Raw genomic sequence first — 15,417 nt, forward strand, 5'->3', positions numbered from 1 at the left:
CTGTCGGCCCCAGCATCTGCAGCGCGGGAGACTAGTTGGACTGCGGCGGGCGCAGAGGCCGGGCGGGCGCACCATGGAGCGGCTGCTGGACCTGCGGGAGCGTCTGCAGGCATGGGAGCGCGCGTTCCGGCAGCAGCACGGGCGGCGGCCAAGCCAGGTGCGTACTGCCCAGGGACCGAGGGGCTGAGGGCGCGGCCCGCTGCTGACGCGTTCATTTTACAGGACGACGTGAAGGCGGCCCCCGAGGAGACCCGCGGTGAGCGGGCGCGGGTCGGCAGGGCGGGGGGTGGCGCCGGGTCGGTGGGGGCCCAGCCCCCACGCTGACCCCGCCTCCCGCCCGCCCACGCAGCGCTTTACCGGGAATACAGGACTCTGAAGCGGACAGTGCGTCCGTCCGGTGGCGGCGGCGGGCCCTGCAGCCCGGAGTTGCTCCCCGCGGCGGCCGGGGAGGTACCCAGGCCCCACCACCCCAGCCTCCTCCCACTTTCCTGTTTGGCGGAGTGGCGGGAGCCACGGAGTCGTAGCCAGGCCTCCGTGGGGCACAGAACTTGGGAGGAGGACTGGGCAACGTGGGGAAAGGCCGGGCCTCGCTCCAGGTGTGGGAGGGGTGGCTGGGAGCGCCTCTACCCGCACACCAGCCTTTCTCTGGCTTGTGTTCCTACTGTTTCCTGCAGGCGCCGGAGCCACACTGCTGGGGCCCCCACCTGAATCGGGCTGCGACCCAGAGTCCACAACCTACCCCGGGGCGGAGCTGTCAGGGCTCCTTCCAGGACTATGGGCAGCGACTCAAGGCCAATCTGAAAGGCACCTTGCAGGTGACGGGTGGGCAAGCAGTGCGTCTATGCTAGACCCAGAGTGGCAGGGCCACCCATCTCCTTCCTGTCACTCTTTCCACACAGACAGGCACAGGCCCCTATGCCAACCAGGGCACCACTCTCTTGGGAGCTTCTGGGGATCTCTGCTCTTAACTCCCTTTCTAGCATGGCCCAGTGCTTCTTAGCCTGCCCTACCTTTGAAGGTGGAGACTCGGGTTTCAGAGTCTGCAGCAGCCTAGGGGCCTGAGTACCTGCTGCCATTCTGTTCTTCCCCTCCCAGGCCAGTCCAGACCTGGGCCACAGACCTTGGCCTCTAGGAAGATCCTCATCCAAGACACCCACCCCAAAGCTTCCAGGCACAGGACCTGCCCCCACCTTTGCCGAAAAAGTCAGTGATACGCCTCCACAGCCTTCTGGGCTCCGGCCAAGGCCAGGGCGGCTCCAGCACCTGCGGGCATCCCTGAGCGTACGGCTGGGCTCCCTAGATCCTGGCTGGTTGCAGCGGTGTCACAGTGGGGTCCCAGACATTCTGGGGGCCCCCAAACCCTGTAGGTCTGGCCTAGGCTTAGAGGAATCACAACTTCTGACCGCAGGGGAGTCCGCTGTCCTTGGTCCTGGTGCTGGTTCCCAGGGCCCAGAGGCTTCAGCCCTCCAAGAAGTCAGCATCGGTGCAGGCAACCCCCAACCCAGCGGCAGTCGAGGCGAGAAGCGGAGACGGAATGAGGTGCCCTGGGGGAGCCCCACACAGGTCCAGCAGCAGAGCAGCCAGGCTGGACCTCCGTCTGAGACGGCTGAGGCCATAGCACTTGAGGAAGACTCTCCAGGGGAACCTGTACAGGAACAGCCACCGCAGCCCTGCAGCAGCCGGTCGACCCCCAGGTACCATAGACTGAGCCCCTCCAGTCAAGCCAGGGCAGAGAAGGCTGAGGGCATAGCCCACTTGCACATCTTTCCTAGGTTGGCTGGCTATGACAGGGGCAATTACATACGACTGAACATGAAGCAGAAACGCTATGTGCGGGGCCGGGTACTCCGTGGCAGGCTCCTCCGCAAGCAGGTGAGACAGCGACAGGCTGGGACAGGTGCTCCCTTCCCTTCTCTCAACCCCGGCATCTTCTGTACAGTAACACTCCTATGTGGGCCCCCCCAGGCATGGAAGCAGAAGTGGCAGAAAAAAGGGGAGTGTTTTGGCAGTGGTGATGCCACATTCACAATCAAGGACTCCTGTTTCCTGAATGGGCGGTTTGATCACAGGGCACCCCAGTGTCCCCAGCCAGGTGAGACAACCGCCCTGGACGGGGGCCGGTCCAGACAACACTGTGGAGAGAGCAAGGTGCTCTTTTGGGGGACACTTCTGTCCCAAACAAAAGGCCCTTTCAGGTACCCCTGGTCCAGGCCCTACCTTGGCTCCCCCAAAGGAGGGTGGCAGGGATGAGGATGGCTGTCAGCCCCTTCTGCTTTGGAAGAAGTAGGCCAGAGAGGAAGGGCACTGCTGCCAACCTTTGGGGGAAATGGAAGGTTGTGGCCAGTGGTTGTCTTGCTAGTATTATCTCAGCCCAGACTGGAACTCAAACTCCACTCTCTCCTGCCTGACCCCAGGAAATGAGGAAGACACAGACCCTGCTTGGTCTGAGCCACTGGTTCCTGTGCCACAGCCTGTGCCTGAGGTGCCTGGCCTGGCCCCCACCGTGCTGCCACTCTACTCCCTGGGGCCCTCAGGGCAGGTGGCAGGTGAGCAGTCAGCTTCTGGCCCAGAGCCTTTACCAAGGGGTTGAGGTGATTCGATCATGCTAATCAAGAGCTGTATCTGCAGAGACGCCAGCCGAGGTGTTCCATGCCCTGGAGCAGCTGGGGCACCGAGCCTTCCGCCCCGGGCAGGAGCGTGCGGTCATGCGGATCCTGTCTGGTGAGCACGGCTGCCACGGCTGAGGCTGGGCTGAGGCTGGGCTGCAGAGCCTTGCCACTAACTCCTGCCCCACCTAGGCATCTCCACGCTGCTGGTGCTGCCCACGGGTGCTGGCAAGTCCCTGTGCTACCAGCTTCCGGCACTGCTCTACGCCCAGCGCAGCCCCTGCCTCACGCTGGTCATCTCTCCCCTGCTGTCACTCATGGATGACCAGGTGTGTACACAGGGTCCTGGGCACACGTACACAGCTGAGAACAAGCACTTGTGACTCCCAAAGGCAACTGCTGCTTGTCTCTAATACACTCTCTCCCCTGGGAGTTTCAAGGAGTCTGTGGCCTCAGTCCCAGTCCTGGCAGCAGGTCGAGGCAGCCCAGCACCACGGCTGCCCCCACAGGAGCTGCGCTGGAAAGGGAGCCATCCCTTGGTCCAGGGCTCCTGGGCTAGGGCCCACAGGTGGCTCTGAACCCTTGGCCCTAGGATCCAGGGCTTGGTTCTCCTCTCCCCAGAGGGCCTAGGATGGAGGCAGCAGCTGTTGGGTTAGCATCTCTGGGATGACTTGGGGAAGGGCCAGAACTGGGCGGCCTATGACAGCCCTTGCTCCTGCATCGGCAGGTGTCTGGCCTGCCCCCATGTCTCAAGGCAGCCTGCATCCACTCGGGCATGACCAGGAAGCAACGGGAGTCTGTCCTGCAGAAGGTGGGGGCCTCATGGGCCTAGGGGTGAGGGGGGCAGCAGGCAGGCACCTGGGCTGTGCCCCTGATCCTGCTGCTTTCAGATTCAGGCAGGTCAGGTACACATGCTTCTGCTGACCCCTGAGGCGCTGGTGGGAGCCGGGGGTCTCCCTCCAGCCACGAAGCTGCCTCCAGTGGCTTTTGCCTGCATCGATGAGGCCCACTGCCTCTCCCAGTGGTCCCACAACTTCCGGCCCTGCTACCTGCGTGTCTGTAGGGTGAGCTGTGTGTGAAGTGGGGTGGGCAGCTAGGACCAGGGTAGGCTAGGCAGCCTCACACCACCATGGTCTCTGCTGCAGGTGCTTCGGGAGCGCATGGGCGTGCATTGCTTCCTAGGTCTCACAGCCACAGCCACACGCCGCACAGCCAGTGACGTGGCCCAGCACCTGGCTGTGGCCGAAGAGCCTGGCCTCCATGGGCCAGCCCCAGTTCCTGCTAACCTGCACCTTTCTGTGTCCATGGACAGGGACACAGACCAGGTGGGTGTGCATGCTCTGGGGACCCACAGGGCCCCAATTTCCAACTACGCAGACTGATTACTCCCCGACTCCTGACTACCCATGCTGACCGCTCCCAACTGCCCCCACTGATCACTCCTCACTCCCTACTGCTCCTGCTGACCACTCCTCACTTCTGACTGCCCACTCTGACCGCTCCTCGTCAGGCTCTGTTGACACTGCTGCAGGGCAAACGCTTTCGAAACCTGGATTCCATCATCATTTATTGCAACCGGCGGGAGGACACAGAGAGAGTTGCTGCACTTCTCCGAACTTGCCTGCATCCAGCCCAGGGCCCAGGGCCTAAAGGTGAGGCATGGACAGGGCTGGTGTCCCCATGGACCCACCTTGAGCACCCATGCCCCATCCCACTGACTATTTGCTTGTCTTCCTCAAAGGTCGTGCCCCCAAAACCATGGCTGAGGCCTACCATGCAGGCATGTGCAGCCGGGAACGGCAGCGGGTACAAAGGGCCTTCATGCAGGGCCAATTGCGAGTGGTGGTAGCCACAGTGGCCTTCGGGATGGGGCTGGACCGGCCAGACGTGCGGGCTGTGTTGCATCTGGGGCTGCCCCCAAGCTTTGAGAGCTACGTGCAGGCCGTGGGACGGGCCGGGCGTGACAGGCAGCCTGCCCACTGCCACCTGTTCCTGCAGCCCCAGGTGGGCATCCCCCCAACCACCAGTGTTCAGGCCCCCAGTGCTCCATCCCACCCTCATGACTGTCACACTGCAGGGGGAAGACCTGCGAGAGCTGCGCAGACACGTGCACGCCAATGGCATGGACTTCTGGGCTGTAAAGAGACTGGTGCAGCGTGTATTCCCATCCTGCACCTGTGCCAGGCTGCTCCCAGAGAAGGAGGGGGCCAGGGGTGGGGAGATGCCTGTGGCCGGGTCCCCCCCTCAAGAGATGGAGCAGCTTGGTAGCTGCCAAGCCACCCCAGGACCTAGAAGGGCCTGTGTGGGCCATGAACGGGCACTCCCAGTACAGGCAACCGTGCAGGCCCTGGACATGCCACAGGAGGGTGAGGAACCCAGAGTAAAGCACAGGGGTGTGGATGGGCCAGCCCCACACCCCCTGAGCCCTGCTCTTTCCCCAGCCATTGAGACTTTGCTGTGCTACCTGGAGTTACACCCACGGCACTGGCTGGAGCTGTTGGCGACCACCTATACCCATTGCCGTCTGTACTGCTCTGGGGGCCCTGCCCAGCTCCAGGCCCTGGCCCACAGGTGAGACACCCTGCCTTGAACAGAGATGAGGTTGGAGAGTCAGGGCTGCTGGCCACATGTTCCCTTGCCTTCGGCACAGGTGTCCCCCTTTGGCTGTGTGCTTGGCCCAGCGGCTGCCTGAGGACCCAGGAAAAGGCAGCAGCTCGGTCGAGTTTGACATGGTTGAGCTGGTGGACTCCATGGGCTGGGAGCTGGCCTGTGTGCGGCGGGCTCTCTGCCAGCTGCAGTGGGACCACGAACCCCAGACAGGTACATCACTCCTCACCCCTCCCCACCCCGCCCTGGATGCTGCCTGCCTGCATCTGACATGCTTTCTGGCAGGTATGTGGCAAAGCACAGGGGTGCTTGTGGAGTTCAGGGAGCTGGCCTTCCACCTTCGTAGCCCAGGTGACCTGACTGCTGAGGAAAAGGATCAGATCTGTGACTTCCTGTATGGCCGTGTACAGGCCCGGGAGCACCAGGCCTTGGCCCATCTGCACAGAACCTTCCAGGCCTTTCACAGGTTGGGAGGAGGTGGGCAGGGCCTGGGACCATCCACTCTCCTGCAGTGGCCAGTTGTGACAGGCTCCCCTCCACAGCGTAGCCTTCCCCAGCTGCGGACCCTGCCTGGAGCAGCAGGATGAGGAGCGCAGCACCAGGCTCAAGGACCTGCTCAGCCGCTACTTTGAGGAAGTGGAAGAGGAAGCACAGGGGCCTGGGGGCATGGGGGACACACAGGGTCCCGCGCCAGGGCAGGCCAGGGTGAGTACTGTGAGGCCAGGCAGGGACATGTAGGCACACCAGAGCTGCAGGTTCCCTGGGCCACATGGGGCTTGCTGTGTGGACATGGTGCCCCAGGAGAGGAAGCCTGAGGTGCCTGTCCACGCACAGCTCCAGGATTGGGAGGACCAGGTCCGCTGCGACATCCGCCAGCTCCTATCCCTGAGACCAGAGGAGAAGTTCTCCGGCAGGGCTGTGGCCCGTATCTTTCACGGCATCGGTGAGGAGTGGGGGGCTCCACCCGATAACAGGCCAGGGGTGGGGACCAGGGCCAGGATGGTCCTCATGACTGTGTCTTGGCTCCACCATAGGAAGTCCCTGCTACCCAGCCCAGGTGTTCGGGCAGGACCGGCGCTTCTGGAGAAAGTACCTGCACCTGAGCTTCCACACCCTGGTGCGCCTGGCCACAGAAGAGCTTCTGCAGGTGGGCCGCTCACTGCACCACATGGAGGATGTCGCGCAGAGCTGGGATTGTCAGCAGCAAGGACAATGACTGAAGCCCTGGGCAAAACCTGCCACGGGGAGTGGGGTGGGACGAGGAGGCTCAAAAAGCAAAGTAAAAAGTACTCACCCTTTTTTTTTTTTTTTTTGAGATGGAGTCTTGCTCTGTAGCCCAGGCTGAAGTGCAGTGGCGCAATCTCAGCTCACTGCAACCTTGGCCTTCCAGGTTTTGGTTCAAGCAGTTCTCCTACCTCAGTCTCACAAGTAGCTGGGATTACAGGCACAAGCCACCACACCCAGCTGCTTACATTGTTTTAATGGGTCCTCCTGTCCAATGACGCAGCCCCCACAGCCTGGGGACACGCACATTACATATTCCAGGCAAAGAGACATCTGGGTCACAAGCACGTGGTTTTATTGAGCTGTCCAGCCGCCCAGCTCAGAGCAAGGTGCTGGGTGCTAGGCCCAGGTTCAGAAGGGGCAGGGCAGAGAGGATGAGTAGGAGGGAGAAGCAGGAATGTGGCCCTAGCCCGTCGACCAGGGCTCCAGCCAGAGCACCCAGCAGCAGCTTCCCCAGCAGCTCCAGAGTGGCCAGAAGGCTGTAATGTGTGGCCTAAGGGTGTGGAGGTCAGGGTCAGGCCCACGCACTCCCAGTCCTGCAGTCCCTCTGTGTCCTTACTACGTATGCTCACCTGCAGGGCCCTGGGGGCCAGCTGGCTGCAGCGCATCATCCCAGTGAAGGTGGCTGTGGTGACCAGGCCTCCCAAGAAGTGCTGCAGACATAGGCTCAGCAAGGCTGCCCCTGGGAGAGCAGAGGTCAGCAGTGCCCCAGGCTCCTGGCCCCTCTCTTCCTCCCCAAGACCAGCCCCTCACCTCTCAAGATTGTGCCAGGGCCCAAGCTGGCACCTAGGGCATCCAGGTGGAAGAGCAAGGCAGTCTGGCAGGCCAAGCCCCCGAGGCGGAGCCACAACACCGACTTCAACAGAGGCAGCAGCTCCCTGGGGTGGGGGTGAGGAAATTGAGCACTTTAGGGGATCAGGGGCAGATTGGATACAAGTGGGTGGGTGGGGCACACGGGGGAGGGCTCACCAGTGCTTGGCCAGCAATGTCCCACCCAGGGAGGAGCCAGCAATGGAGCACACCATGGCACCCACACCATTCCACAGTCCCAGCTCGGGGGCAGAAATGCCGTGGTCCAGCAGGAGAAGGGGAAACAGGCTGCTGGCACCCTGCTCACCTGGGGTAGGGAGGTGAGCTATAAGCAGGGGAGGTCCCATATCTACCTCTTTTCCCACTAAGGCCTCAGTCCTGTCCTGCCTTCAGTGTTCCTGAGCTGCAGGTGCTGGAGAAGTGGAGCCGCCCGAGAGAGACCTCAGGGCTGTGGCTAGAGCTGGGGGAGGACACGACGCAAGGTCTAGCTGTAGAGCCCCGATGTCAGGGCCAGGTCGTATAGGTCATACCCCAGAAAGAGCGTGGCCCTGCAGTGGGTTGCAAGCCCCCGGAGACACCTCGGGCTGTCTGGGAAGCCCCACCTGTGCTGTTGCGTGGCTCCAGGCCTCACTCACCCAGCTTGTAGGTGAGCACAAAGCCTGCAGTCCACAAAGTCCCCGGCACGGCCAGCACGTCCCGCATTAGGTGCATGGTGTGGGGACGCTGCTCAGAGGGGGGCGGCCGTGGGAGCTGCCGCAGGGCTGGTGCAGCCCAGGCCAGGGCCGCGGCCAGCCAGTAGGTGGCAGCCAGGAGCAGAAAGAGCCGCGTCCACGAGAGGGTGGGCAGGAGCGCCAGCAGCGCTCCCCCAGCTAGCGCGGCCCCCAGCTTGTACGCGACTACCTGCACGGTATTGCCCGGCCCCAGCTCTGCCGGCTCTAGCAACTGCACGGCCAGCGCGTCCAGGGCCACATCCTGCACGGCGGCACCCAGGTTCAGCAGCAGCAGCAGCCCCGCCACAGCGGCGGGCAGCCCGGCCTGGCCAGCTCCAGGCGGGGGCAGCCCGGCCAGCACCCCACACACCAGCCCCAGGCCTGCTGTGCTGCGCGTCAGCCAGGCCCTCGTCGAGCCCCGCGCGTCCACCAGCGGGGCCCACGCCAGCTTGAGCAGCCACGGAGCATAAAGAGCCTTGGCCAGCCCCACGCGCGTCAGAGAGAAGCCGCGGGCGCGCAGCAGCAGGGGCAGGAGGCCGGACTGGAGCCCGTAGGGCAGGCCCTGCACCAAGTAGAGGCCGGCCAGCGGCAGCAGCTTCCCGCGCATGGCGGCTCAGGCCGGTTGCGAGGCCGGGAGGTCGAGTTCCAGGTGGGGTTCCGCAAGGCGAGGTTCCCTCGGCGTGGGGTCAGGGACTACACCCGGGCATGGCTTTGGTTCTGGGACCGGGCGGAGTCAGCGTCGTACTGGCAGGCTGGGGTCTGGACACATGCTCTCACGCCTTGGGAGTATCCATTCCCCAGAAGAACTGAACCCGAAACCAAACGGGGACAAGCGGTCCGGACGCTGGCAGCCAGCGGCTCCCGGCATGCTCTGCGCGGCCTCGGGGGGAAGCTGGCAGGGCCACTGCCTCCAGGGGCTCCCAGTCTGCTCTGCGCGGCCGCAGGTAAAGGGGGTGGGATCACTGACTTCCGCGGCTCCCAGCATGCTCTGCGCGGCCGCAGGTAAACGGGGCGGGGACGCTGATTCCCATGGCCCTCTGCCCACGCCCCGCACTGCCGGCCGGGCCGGACTCTCAGCAGCTTCTCGGCCCCTTGGAGCCACAAAGCGGAGTACGGGTCACACGGTGCTCGGACTCGGCGTAGCCGGAGTCCGGCAGCCACCAGCTCGGCCGGAAGGTCGGGCAGGCCGCAGATTGCGTAGCGGGCCAGAGCGTCGGCTCGCGGGCGCCCCCGGTGGCCAGTCCGGGTTCGGGCCCGCGGCCGCGCCGCCGCATGCGCGCTCCCACCGAGGTGCTGCGCGAGTGAGAGGCCCAGAGAGCGAAGCTGCAGAGCTGGGCCGGCCTCGAACGTAAGAATCGGCCTGCACCCGCCGCCAGCCCTAATCCCTGCCAGGAATCTCGGATCCGCGCCAGGCGTGCGCCCTTCCTGGTGTCTGACGTGGAGTCTGGCTGCTGCAGTGCCCAGCGCCTTTTCCAGCCGTCCCCATGAAGGCTTCCGCTTAAGGGTTCCACCGTCTTCCACTCGTTACTTCTGAAACCAGACCCCCACCTTGCTGTGACTGTGGCTTCGGCCCCTCTCTAAGGCAGTCACAGAGGCATGGAAGGCAGGAGGGTAGTGTGAAAGGTCAGGGCCCAGGTCAGCCCAGGACACAGCCAGCCACTTCCTGTGACGCTCTTCAGTGTCTGATAACAGGACTAGGAAGGAGCGCCCTGCCTGACACGAGCCGCCCTGCCGAAGGAGGGGCCCACCTGCCTGTTCCCTGCCCAGAGCTGTGCCCTCTGGGGCTCCCGAGGCCCACGTGAGGCTGTTAAGTGTGGCCTGTGGTAAAAACTATCTCCAGAATGAACACTAAATGGCCCTTGGCCAGTCCCATCTCCAAGTCTGTGAGTCTCTAAAGCCAGCCCCGTCCTTGGGGGACCTGAGGGCACTGGACCCAATGCATTTTTCCAGCTATTGAGGCCTCTGAGGGGATTTCTTACCAGCTCAACAGATTCACAGGGCCCAGGTTTTCTCATCTATCAAACGGGGACTATCATGCCTGCCTCAAAAGGCCATCAGTGCAGAGTGAGTGACCCCCCACCCCCCGCAGTGTCCGCAGGTGGTAGGTGTTCGGCCCTGCTCTGCAGGCCAGGACACAGCACTCCCCACCGCCTTTCGGCCCTGCCCTGCCCTGCCCCTGCCTCCTCCAGCCCCAGCCCTCCCCTGGCAGTGTCCTCTCCCTCTGCCTCCCACTCCACCCAGCCCCGCTTCACACCACACCATGATACCAAGGGTGGTCTCTCTGGCCCCCCAGCAGGGGCACCACCTCTGCTGCCTCAGGTAAGAGAGAACCAAGACTTCCCCCCTGGGCTGTCAGTCACCCTGTCCAGCCAGCACCATGCTAGTTTAGCATTTCCCCGTGCCCTAGGGAAGAAGACATAGACTGCCCGGGAAAGAGAGCCAGGAAGGAGACAGCTCTCTGCGCCTTCCTCACGAAAGGCTGTGTTTCCTCGGGTGGGCCCAGTCCCCACCCCAATAGCTCTGGGGGCTTCCACAAAGGGGTGCAGGGCCTGGCTTTCCTCACACTCTGGACTCTCAGCCCATTTCTGTGTGATCATGACAGGCTCTGCCCCACAACCAGAGGCAGCAGGGACGACCTAGCCCACAGCAGTAGTTTAGGAGAGCAGGTGGGAGATGGCAGTGGCAGGCCCCTTGTCTGAAGATACCACTAGTGCCCGCTCAAGGACCCAGGCCTGCAAGAAGGGTAGGCAGGTCGGGGGACCACACGCTGCCTCCCCAGAGTCAGACTAACACACAGCTTTATTAGGGACCTGCAGACAGGCAGGGGCCCAGCCCCCGCAGGCAGCAAGAGCAAGTACAGTGGGCTCCAAAGGCGCCCAGGGCCCTGAGCACACAGTCCAGGGCGGCCAGCCTGGCCCCAGCTGGGGTGCTCAGGAGTACTCGAGGGTGAACTTGGCATGGAACCTGGTCAGCTTCTCCAGCAGCAGTCGCAGCTTCTCCAAGGGGGGCAGAATGGTCATCCTGAAAGGAGTGGACGATGAGTGAAGGGCTGGAGTGGTGGGACGGGCAGTGAGGGCCAGTGCTCACCGGAAGTGGTAGGTGCCTTCCCGCTGCCCAAAGCCGCTCCCAGGCACCACACAGATGCCGGTCTCCTCCAGGAGGCACAGGCAGAAGAACATGTCCGGGGCCAGGCCCAGCTCCTGGGGACAGGCAGGGTCAGGGAGGGATACCCAGCCCCCGCCGCCCAGCCCGAGGCCCTGCCCCGCCTGACCTGAGCAAGCTGCACCGCCCTCGGGGGCAGCTGAATGCGCGGGAAGGAGTACATGGCGCCCTGCACTGGGTTGCAGCTGATGCCGGGAGCCTCACTGAAGACCTGCTCGGTGAGCCTGGCCTTGGCCGCCAGCTCTGCCAGCACTGCCTGCCTCTCCTGTGGTCGCCAAGGGAGGGCCCATCAGGGCAGGGCACTTGGCATCCCCGGCCCGGCAGCCCACCCACATAAGGTCATCTGGACCTCCCTAGCTCCTGCAACTCACAGCCTGGAACTGCATGAAGGAGGGGTCGGTGGGTGCGGGCGGGCTGACCACCAGGTCCAGCAGGGCCTGGCCTGGCACCGGCGGGCACAGTCGCACGCTCATCAGCTTCAGCATCTGCTGCTGCACCGCAGGGTCCATGTTCACCACCTCCACGTAGCCGCCGCGGAACCCACACCTGCCAGGCAAGGGGCAGGTCCAGGCTTGGTGGGGAGGGGTGGCCCAGCGCGTGAGGTGGGCCAAGCCGTGCCACGGGAGCCCCAACCCGCCTTGCCTGCACGCACTCGCCCATGTAGCCCTTGGAGGTGGAGTGGAAGGAGGCGAGCTCCTGCTGCACGGCATAGGGCGGCCCCATCTCCATGAGCACCTTCTTGAAAGAGTGAAACTGTGAGCCTGCCGAGTACACATTGTCCTGGTACACCTGGAAGGGTGAGAGGTGTCACGGGGGGCCAGCTGCTGCCCTGTTTCCCACACCCCCGCGGCACGCACCTCGTCAGCCAGCAGAAAGAGCCGCTCTTGGAAGGCGAAGCGGATCACGTCCTCGATGCACTCACGGGTCTGCACCTGCCCTGGGGTGTGGGGGATGCATCAGGGCTGGGTGAGCCCAGGGAGGGAACTGTCCTCCAATGGGCAGCCAGGGGCCAACACAGGTGCAGGAGGAGCAGAGCGGGCAGAGTGAGGCGGGGAACGCACCGGTGGGGTTTCCGGGGTTGATGACACAGAGCGCGCGAGGGCAGCAGTGGTCACGCGCCTGGCACAGGGCACGGTGAAGCTCAGCCACGTCCAGCGCCCAGGCGCGCTCCTCCTCCAGGTAGTAATCCACCTGCACCGCGCCCAGCTCTGCCAGTGTGGCCGAGTAGAGTGGGTACTGGGGGATGGGGATGAGCACGCCTGTGCGCGTGTGGCCCTCACCAGCCACCAGCAGCTTCAGTACTGTCTGCAGGAAGGAGGGGAAGGCAGGGTTGGCAGGACCCAGGGCTGCACCCATCCCCCACCCTGGGTGCCCCCTCTGTAGTGTCAGACATGTCTTCCTGCCCAGGTCGGCCTACCACAATGGCATCGCTGGCCCCTGTGGACAGGAAGACGTTGTTGGGGTCAGCAGGGATGCCTCCGTCTCGCCTCTCAATGTACTGCGCCACGTCCTCCCGGATCAGCTGGATGCCGGAGCTGATGCTGTAGGCCCCTGAACCCAGGGGCAGAGCAGGATGGGAGGCACAGGTGACATTCTGTGCAGCCAGGCGAGGCACGGTGGCTCGTGCCTGTAATCCCAGCATTTTGGAAGGCCGAGGCGGGCAGACCACGAGGTCAGGAGATCAAGACCATCCTGGCCAACATGGTGAAACCCCGTCTCTACTAAAAATACAAAAATTAGCTGGGCATGGTGGAGCATGCCTGTAACCCCAGCTACTCAGGAGGCTGAGGCAGGAGAATCACTTGAACCAGGGAGTCGGAGGTTGCAGTGAGCCGAGATCACACCACTGCACTGCAGCCTGGGGACAGAGTGAGACTCCTCTTCCTCAAAAAAAAAAAAAAGTTCTCCTCAGCCCTCCCAAGGGACTTCCCTTCTTCAGTGGGCAGATCTGCCCTCTCTGCTTCCTCTGGCCCCGGCTCTCACCCAGGCTGTGGCCCCCGCATGCCTGCAGGATGCGTTCCGCCCTTTTCTTGGCATCATCAGGGAAGTTGGGGCTGTTCAGAAGATCAGGGTTGACACAGAGGGCCAGGACCTGGGAAGATGTAGTGCTGAGGCAGGGGCACATAGGCAGGCAGGGCGGGGGTGGTGTCAGGCAATGCAAGAGCCTCACCTGACGCAGGAAGGTGATGGGCCTCTGCCCCATAGCCTGTGCATCCCCGATGTTGGCACGGATGACCTCGGTGAAAGGCTTCTTCACACCCTGGGAGGAGACGGGAGGGCGGGAGGGGAGCAGACAGGGAGGCTGTGCTCTACCTTAACCCCTCAGCCCTGGTCCCATGTGTCAGTGGGGCTGGGCCAACCCGCCACCAGTGTGACATGGAGGGCAGCAAGGGGCCCTGGGCCATACCTGGCGCAGTTCCTGCTCCAGCTCCAAGGCTCGCTGCACTATGGGGCCACGCACTGCATACTCCACCCTCCGGACTCTCGGGTTCATGCTGTTCAGCGTCAGCACCTTCTCCCGAAGCCCGTTCCTTGCCACCTGGCTCTGGTCAACTGTGCTTGAGGCCATGACTCTACCCAGACCAGGCAGGAAGGCAGCTCAGGCAGTGGCAGGACCAGAAGTGGGAATGGAGACAGCTGGGTCCGGCTCAGTGGGCCAAGGCTGGGAGGGGGCAGCCGTAGCAGGGGGACTCTGGACAAGAGGGCACTCTCTTCACCGCAGCTGGCCCCACTGGTAGGGACAGCAAGGGCTGAAGGAGCTGGGGACTGTTGGGCCCCGCCCCACCCGTCTGGGCACAGCTCTGCCCCAGGGAGGCAGAGGCAGTGGGTGAGGCGGCAGGCGGGGCTTGGGGTGAGGCCCAGTGCCTGCCCAATGTCCCCAGAAAGGGAGAGTAGGAGACCCACATGGGGGGTAGGTACAGACGTCAGTCCTGACAGCGCTGAGGGACGAGGCATGGGGGGGAGGGGAAAAGGTGGAGGGCCTGAGTTGCTGAGGGGGTGAAATGAGTGCCTGGCAGCCCTAAGGGGCTGGCAGAGCTGGAAAGGAGGGACCCCCAAGGCAAGACTGGAGCCTGGGCTGCTGGGATTTACCCTAGCAGGACTTGGCTGAGGCCTAGCCCTTGTGGCACCCGAATCTTTGCTTGGGCCTGCGGACCTCCCCTAGTAACTGAGCCAGACCTCAGGAATCCAGGGGGTGCTAGGGGGAGGGGAGGCATGTTCGGGCTCTGGGTTCCCTCTGGCCTCTGCAGGGCTGGCAGCCATGGCCCGGAGGCAGCAAAAGCTGTATCTGGACCTTAGTCCCTGATGAGCCCTGTGAGGGGCTAGGGGAGGGGCTGGAGCCAGGCAGTCTAGCTCTGGGCCCTGTGACACCTCACACCGTGGCTGCTGTCATGCCCTTTTGCCAGGCACTAGCCTAGGGTTGCCCTTGGGACACACCCCAGGCTAGGGGTGACCTGAGTTCTCCGTCCCTCTTGTTCCCCATTGGAGGAGAGAGTAGGAAGCGAGTTGTCATAGGCCACCAGAGCCCCACCTCCACAGACCTGCAGAGCTGAAAGGCCACGCTCAATGCTGGCCCACCCCAGTGGCCCACAATGAAACCTGAACCACGGGGGTCAGGGAGTCGGCCCTCTGAGCAGGGCTGTGGGCAGCCGGTCAGGCCCAAGGCGGGCCTTGGCTCCTCTGATTCTGCTGGCCAGGGGAAAAGCTGTAAGGAACCCCGGACAGCTGGCCCCCAGGCCTCTCACCTTGCACTTCTCTGCTCCGCTGCCACAACGGCCTCCCCGGTGCAGGCCTGGCCCTCTGGCCTCCAGGCTGGAGCACAAGTTAATATGGGCCTGGCCTCAGGCAGAGCCAGCCCCTGCCCGCCCCCTGGCAGCAGAGCCCAAGTGGCAACCCTGGTGGCAGGTGGACCTTGGGCAGCTGCCCCACCCCCCACACTAAATTTAACCAGCAGCCAGCCCCCACCATCTTACAGCCTTGTGGGGACACCCTTCCAACCAGACATGCTCCAGGAAGGGCAGGCCCGAAGGACACTGGGCTCTCGGGCCCGTGCTGAGCCAGGAGGGAGAACAGGTCAAACCCACGCCACCCAGCACTGGTGCCACCCAAAGCCACCCACCAATAGACTAACTGGTGGTGTCCTCAGCCCTCCTGCTTGAGGCCCCTAGGGCCCCCCTCACCCTGATACGTTGTGCCCAGCCAGCTCAGAGCCAGAGTGGCCAACTGCATGTCCCCTATGC

The 15,417-nt window shown here is 63.7% G+C and overlaps 3 protein-coding genes across 23 annotated transcripts; 1 reads left to right on the forward strand and 2 right to left on the reverse strand.

Annotated features, from left to right (window-relative positions):
• Positions 1–33: 33 nt before the first annotated feature.
• Positions 34–6,511, forward strand: RECQL4 (RecQ like helicase 4). 18 transcript variants are annotated; one of them, XM_008982985.5, is made up of 22 exons: positions 34–157; positions 223–256; positions 350–450; positions 675–815; positions 1,096–1,694; positions 1,773–1,872; positions 1,966–2,092; positions 2,415–2,546; positions 2,629–2,721; positions 2,799–2,935; positions 3,334–3,417; positions 3,497–3,670; positions 3,752–3,931; positions 4,117–4,258; positions 4,348–4,610; positions 4,684–4,972; positions 5,048–5,177; positions 5,257–5,426; positions 5,499–5,679; positions 5,756–5,918; positions 6,048–6,156; positions 6,248–6,511. In XM_008982985.5, exons 1-22 carry the CDS (start codon positions 74–76, stop codon positions 6,427–6,429), a joined length of 3,615 nt encoding a protein of 1,204 aa, XP_008981233.1. In that variant the 5' UTR covers positions 34–73; the 3' UTR covers positions 6,430–6,511. The 18 variants fall into 18 exon arrangements, 14 of the variants coding, with proteins under 14 accessions (XP_008981233.1, XP_002759208.1, XP_078208902.1 ...); XR_013527943.1 differs by having other exon boundaries at positions 1,096–1,872; positions 5,560–5,679; XR_013527944.1 differs by having other exon boundaries at positions 4,684–5,177; positions 5,560–5,679.
• Positions 6,512–6,771: 260 nt separating this feature from the next.
• Positions 6,772–8,951, reverse strand: SLC33A2 (solute carrier family 33 member 2). The gene is made up of 5 exons (XM_002759163.5): positions 7,943–8,951; positions 7,467–7,614; positions 7,251–7,375; positions 7,070–7,179; positions 6,772–6,990 (listed from the first exon to the last, which is right to left on the reverse strand). Exons 1-5 carry the CDS (start codon positions 8,622–8,624, stop codon positions 6,817–6,819), a joined length of 1,239 nt encoding a protein of 412 aa, XP_002759209.1. The 5' UTR covers positions 8,625–8,951; the 3' UTR covers positions 6,772–6,816.
• A 1,847-nt stretch (positions 8,952–10,798) lies between these two features.
• Positions 10,799–14,979, reverse strand: GPT (glutamic--pyruvic transaminase). Of its 4 annotated transcripts, none has more exons than XM_078352860.1 (12): positions 14,923–14,979; positions 13,587–13,752; positions 13,350–13,439; positions 13,163–13,233; positions 12,597–12,730; positions 12,241–12,484; positions 12,037–12,116; positions 11,832–11,968; positions 11,551–11,725; positions 11,289–11,444; positions 11,105–11,217; positions 10,799–11,038 (listed from the first exon to the last, which is right to left on the reverse strand). In XM_078352860.1, exons 3-12 carry the CDS (start codon positions 13,391–13,393, stop codon positions 10,948–10,950), a joined length of 1,245 nt encoding a protein of 414 aa, XP_078208986.1. In that variant the 5' UTR covers positions 13,394–13,439; positions 13,587–13,752; positions 14,923–14,979; the 3' UTR covers positions 10,799–10,947. The 4 variants fall into 4 exon arrangements, with proteins under 4 accessions (XP_078208986.1, XP_078208984.1, XP_002759187.2 ...); XM_078352858.1 differs by having other exon boundaries at positions 11,832–11,914; positions 13,163–13,271; XM_002759141.6 differs by having other exon boundaries at positions 13,163–13,271.
• Between the last annotated feature and the right edge of the window lie 438 nt (positions 14,980–15,417).

This window comes from Callithrix jacchus, chromosome 16 (assembly GCF_049354715.1).
Source record: "Callithrix jacchus isolate 240 chromosome 16, calJac240_pri, whole genome shotgun sequence".
NCBI lineage: Eukaryota > Metazoa > Chordata > Mammalia > Primates > Cebidae > Callithrix > Callithrix jacchus.

What these genes read in the sequence shown, in the direction of transcription:
- GPT (XM_002759141.6), bottom strand. Translation starts at nt 13,748, where the DNA reads ATGGCCTCAAGCACAGTTGACCAGAGCCAGGTGGCAAGGAACGGGCTT. An exon ending in CCTTCATGCAGTTCCAGGCT is followed by an intron (nt 11,445 to 11,550) that starts GTGAGTTGCAGG and finishes TGGCGACCACAG; the next exon opens with GAGAGGCAGGCAGTGCTGGC. An exon ending in GAAGGCACCTACCACTTCCG is followed by an intron (nt 11,039 to 11,104) that starts GTGAGCACTGGC and finishes CACTCCTTTCAG; the next exon opens with GATGACCATTCTGCCCCCCT.
- SLC33A2 (XM_002759163.5), bottom strand. Translation starts at nt 8,624, where the DNA reads ATGCGCGGGAAGCTGCTGCCGCTGGCCGGCCTCTACTTGGTGCAGGGC. An exon ending in TGTGCTCACCTACAAGCTGG is followed by an intron (nt 7,615 to 7,942) that starts GTGAGTGAGGCC and finishes TCCCTACCCCAG; the next exon opens with GTGAGCAGGGTGCCAGCAGC. An exon ending in TGGCCCCCAGGGCCCTGCAG is followed by an intron (nt 6,991 to 7,069) that starts GTGAGCATACGT and finishes CCACACCCTTAG; the next exon opens with GCCACACATTACAGCCTTCT.
- RECQL4 (XM_054246791.2), top strand. Translation starts at nt 74, where the DNA reads ATGGAGCGGCTGCTGGACCTGCGGGAGCGTCTGCAGGCATGGGAGCGC. An exon ending in GGCCCCCGAGGAGACCCGCG is followed by an intron (nt 257 to 349) that starts GTGAGCGGGCGC and finishes CCGCCCACGCAG; the next exon opens with CGCTTTACCGGGAATACAGG. An exon ending in TGGACAGGGACACAGACCAG is followed by an intron (nt 3,932 to 4,116) that starts GTGGGTGTGCAT and finishes GCTCCTCGTCAG; the next exon opens with GCTCTGTTGACACTGCTGCA.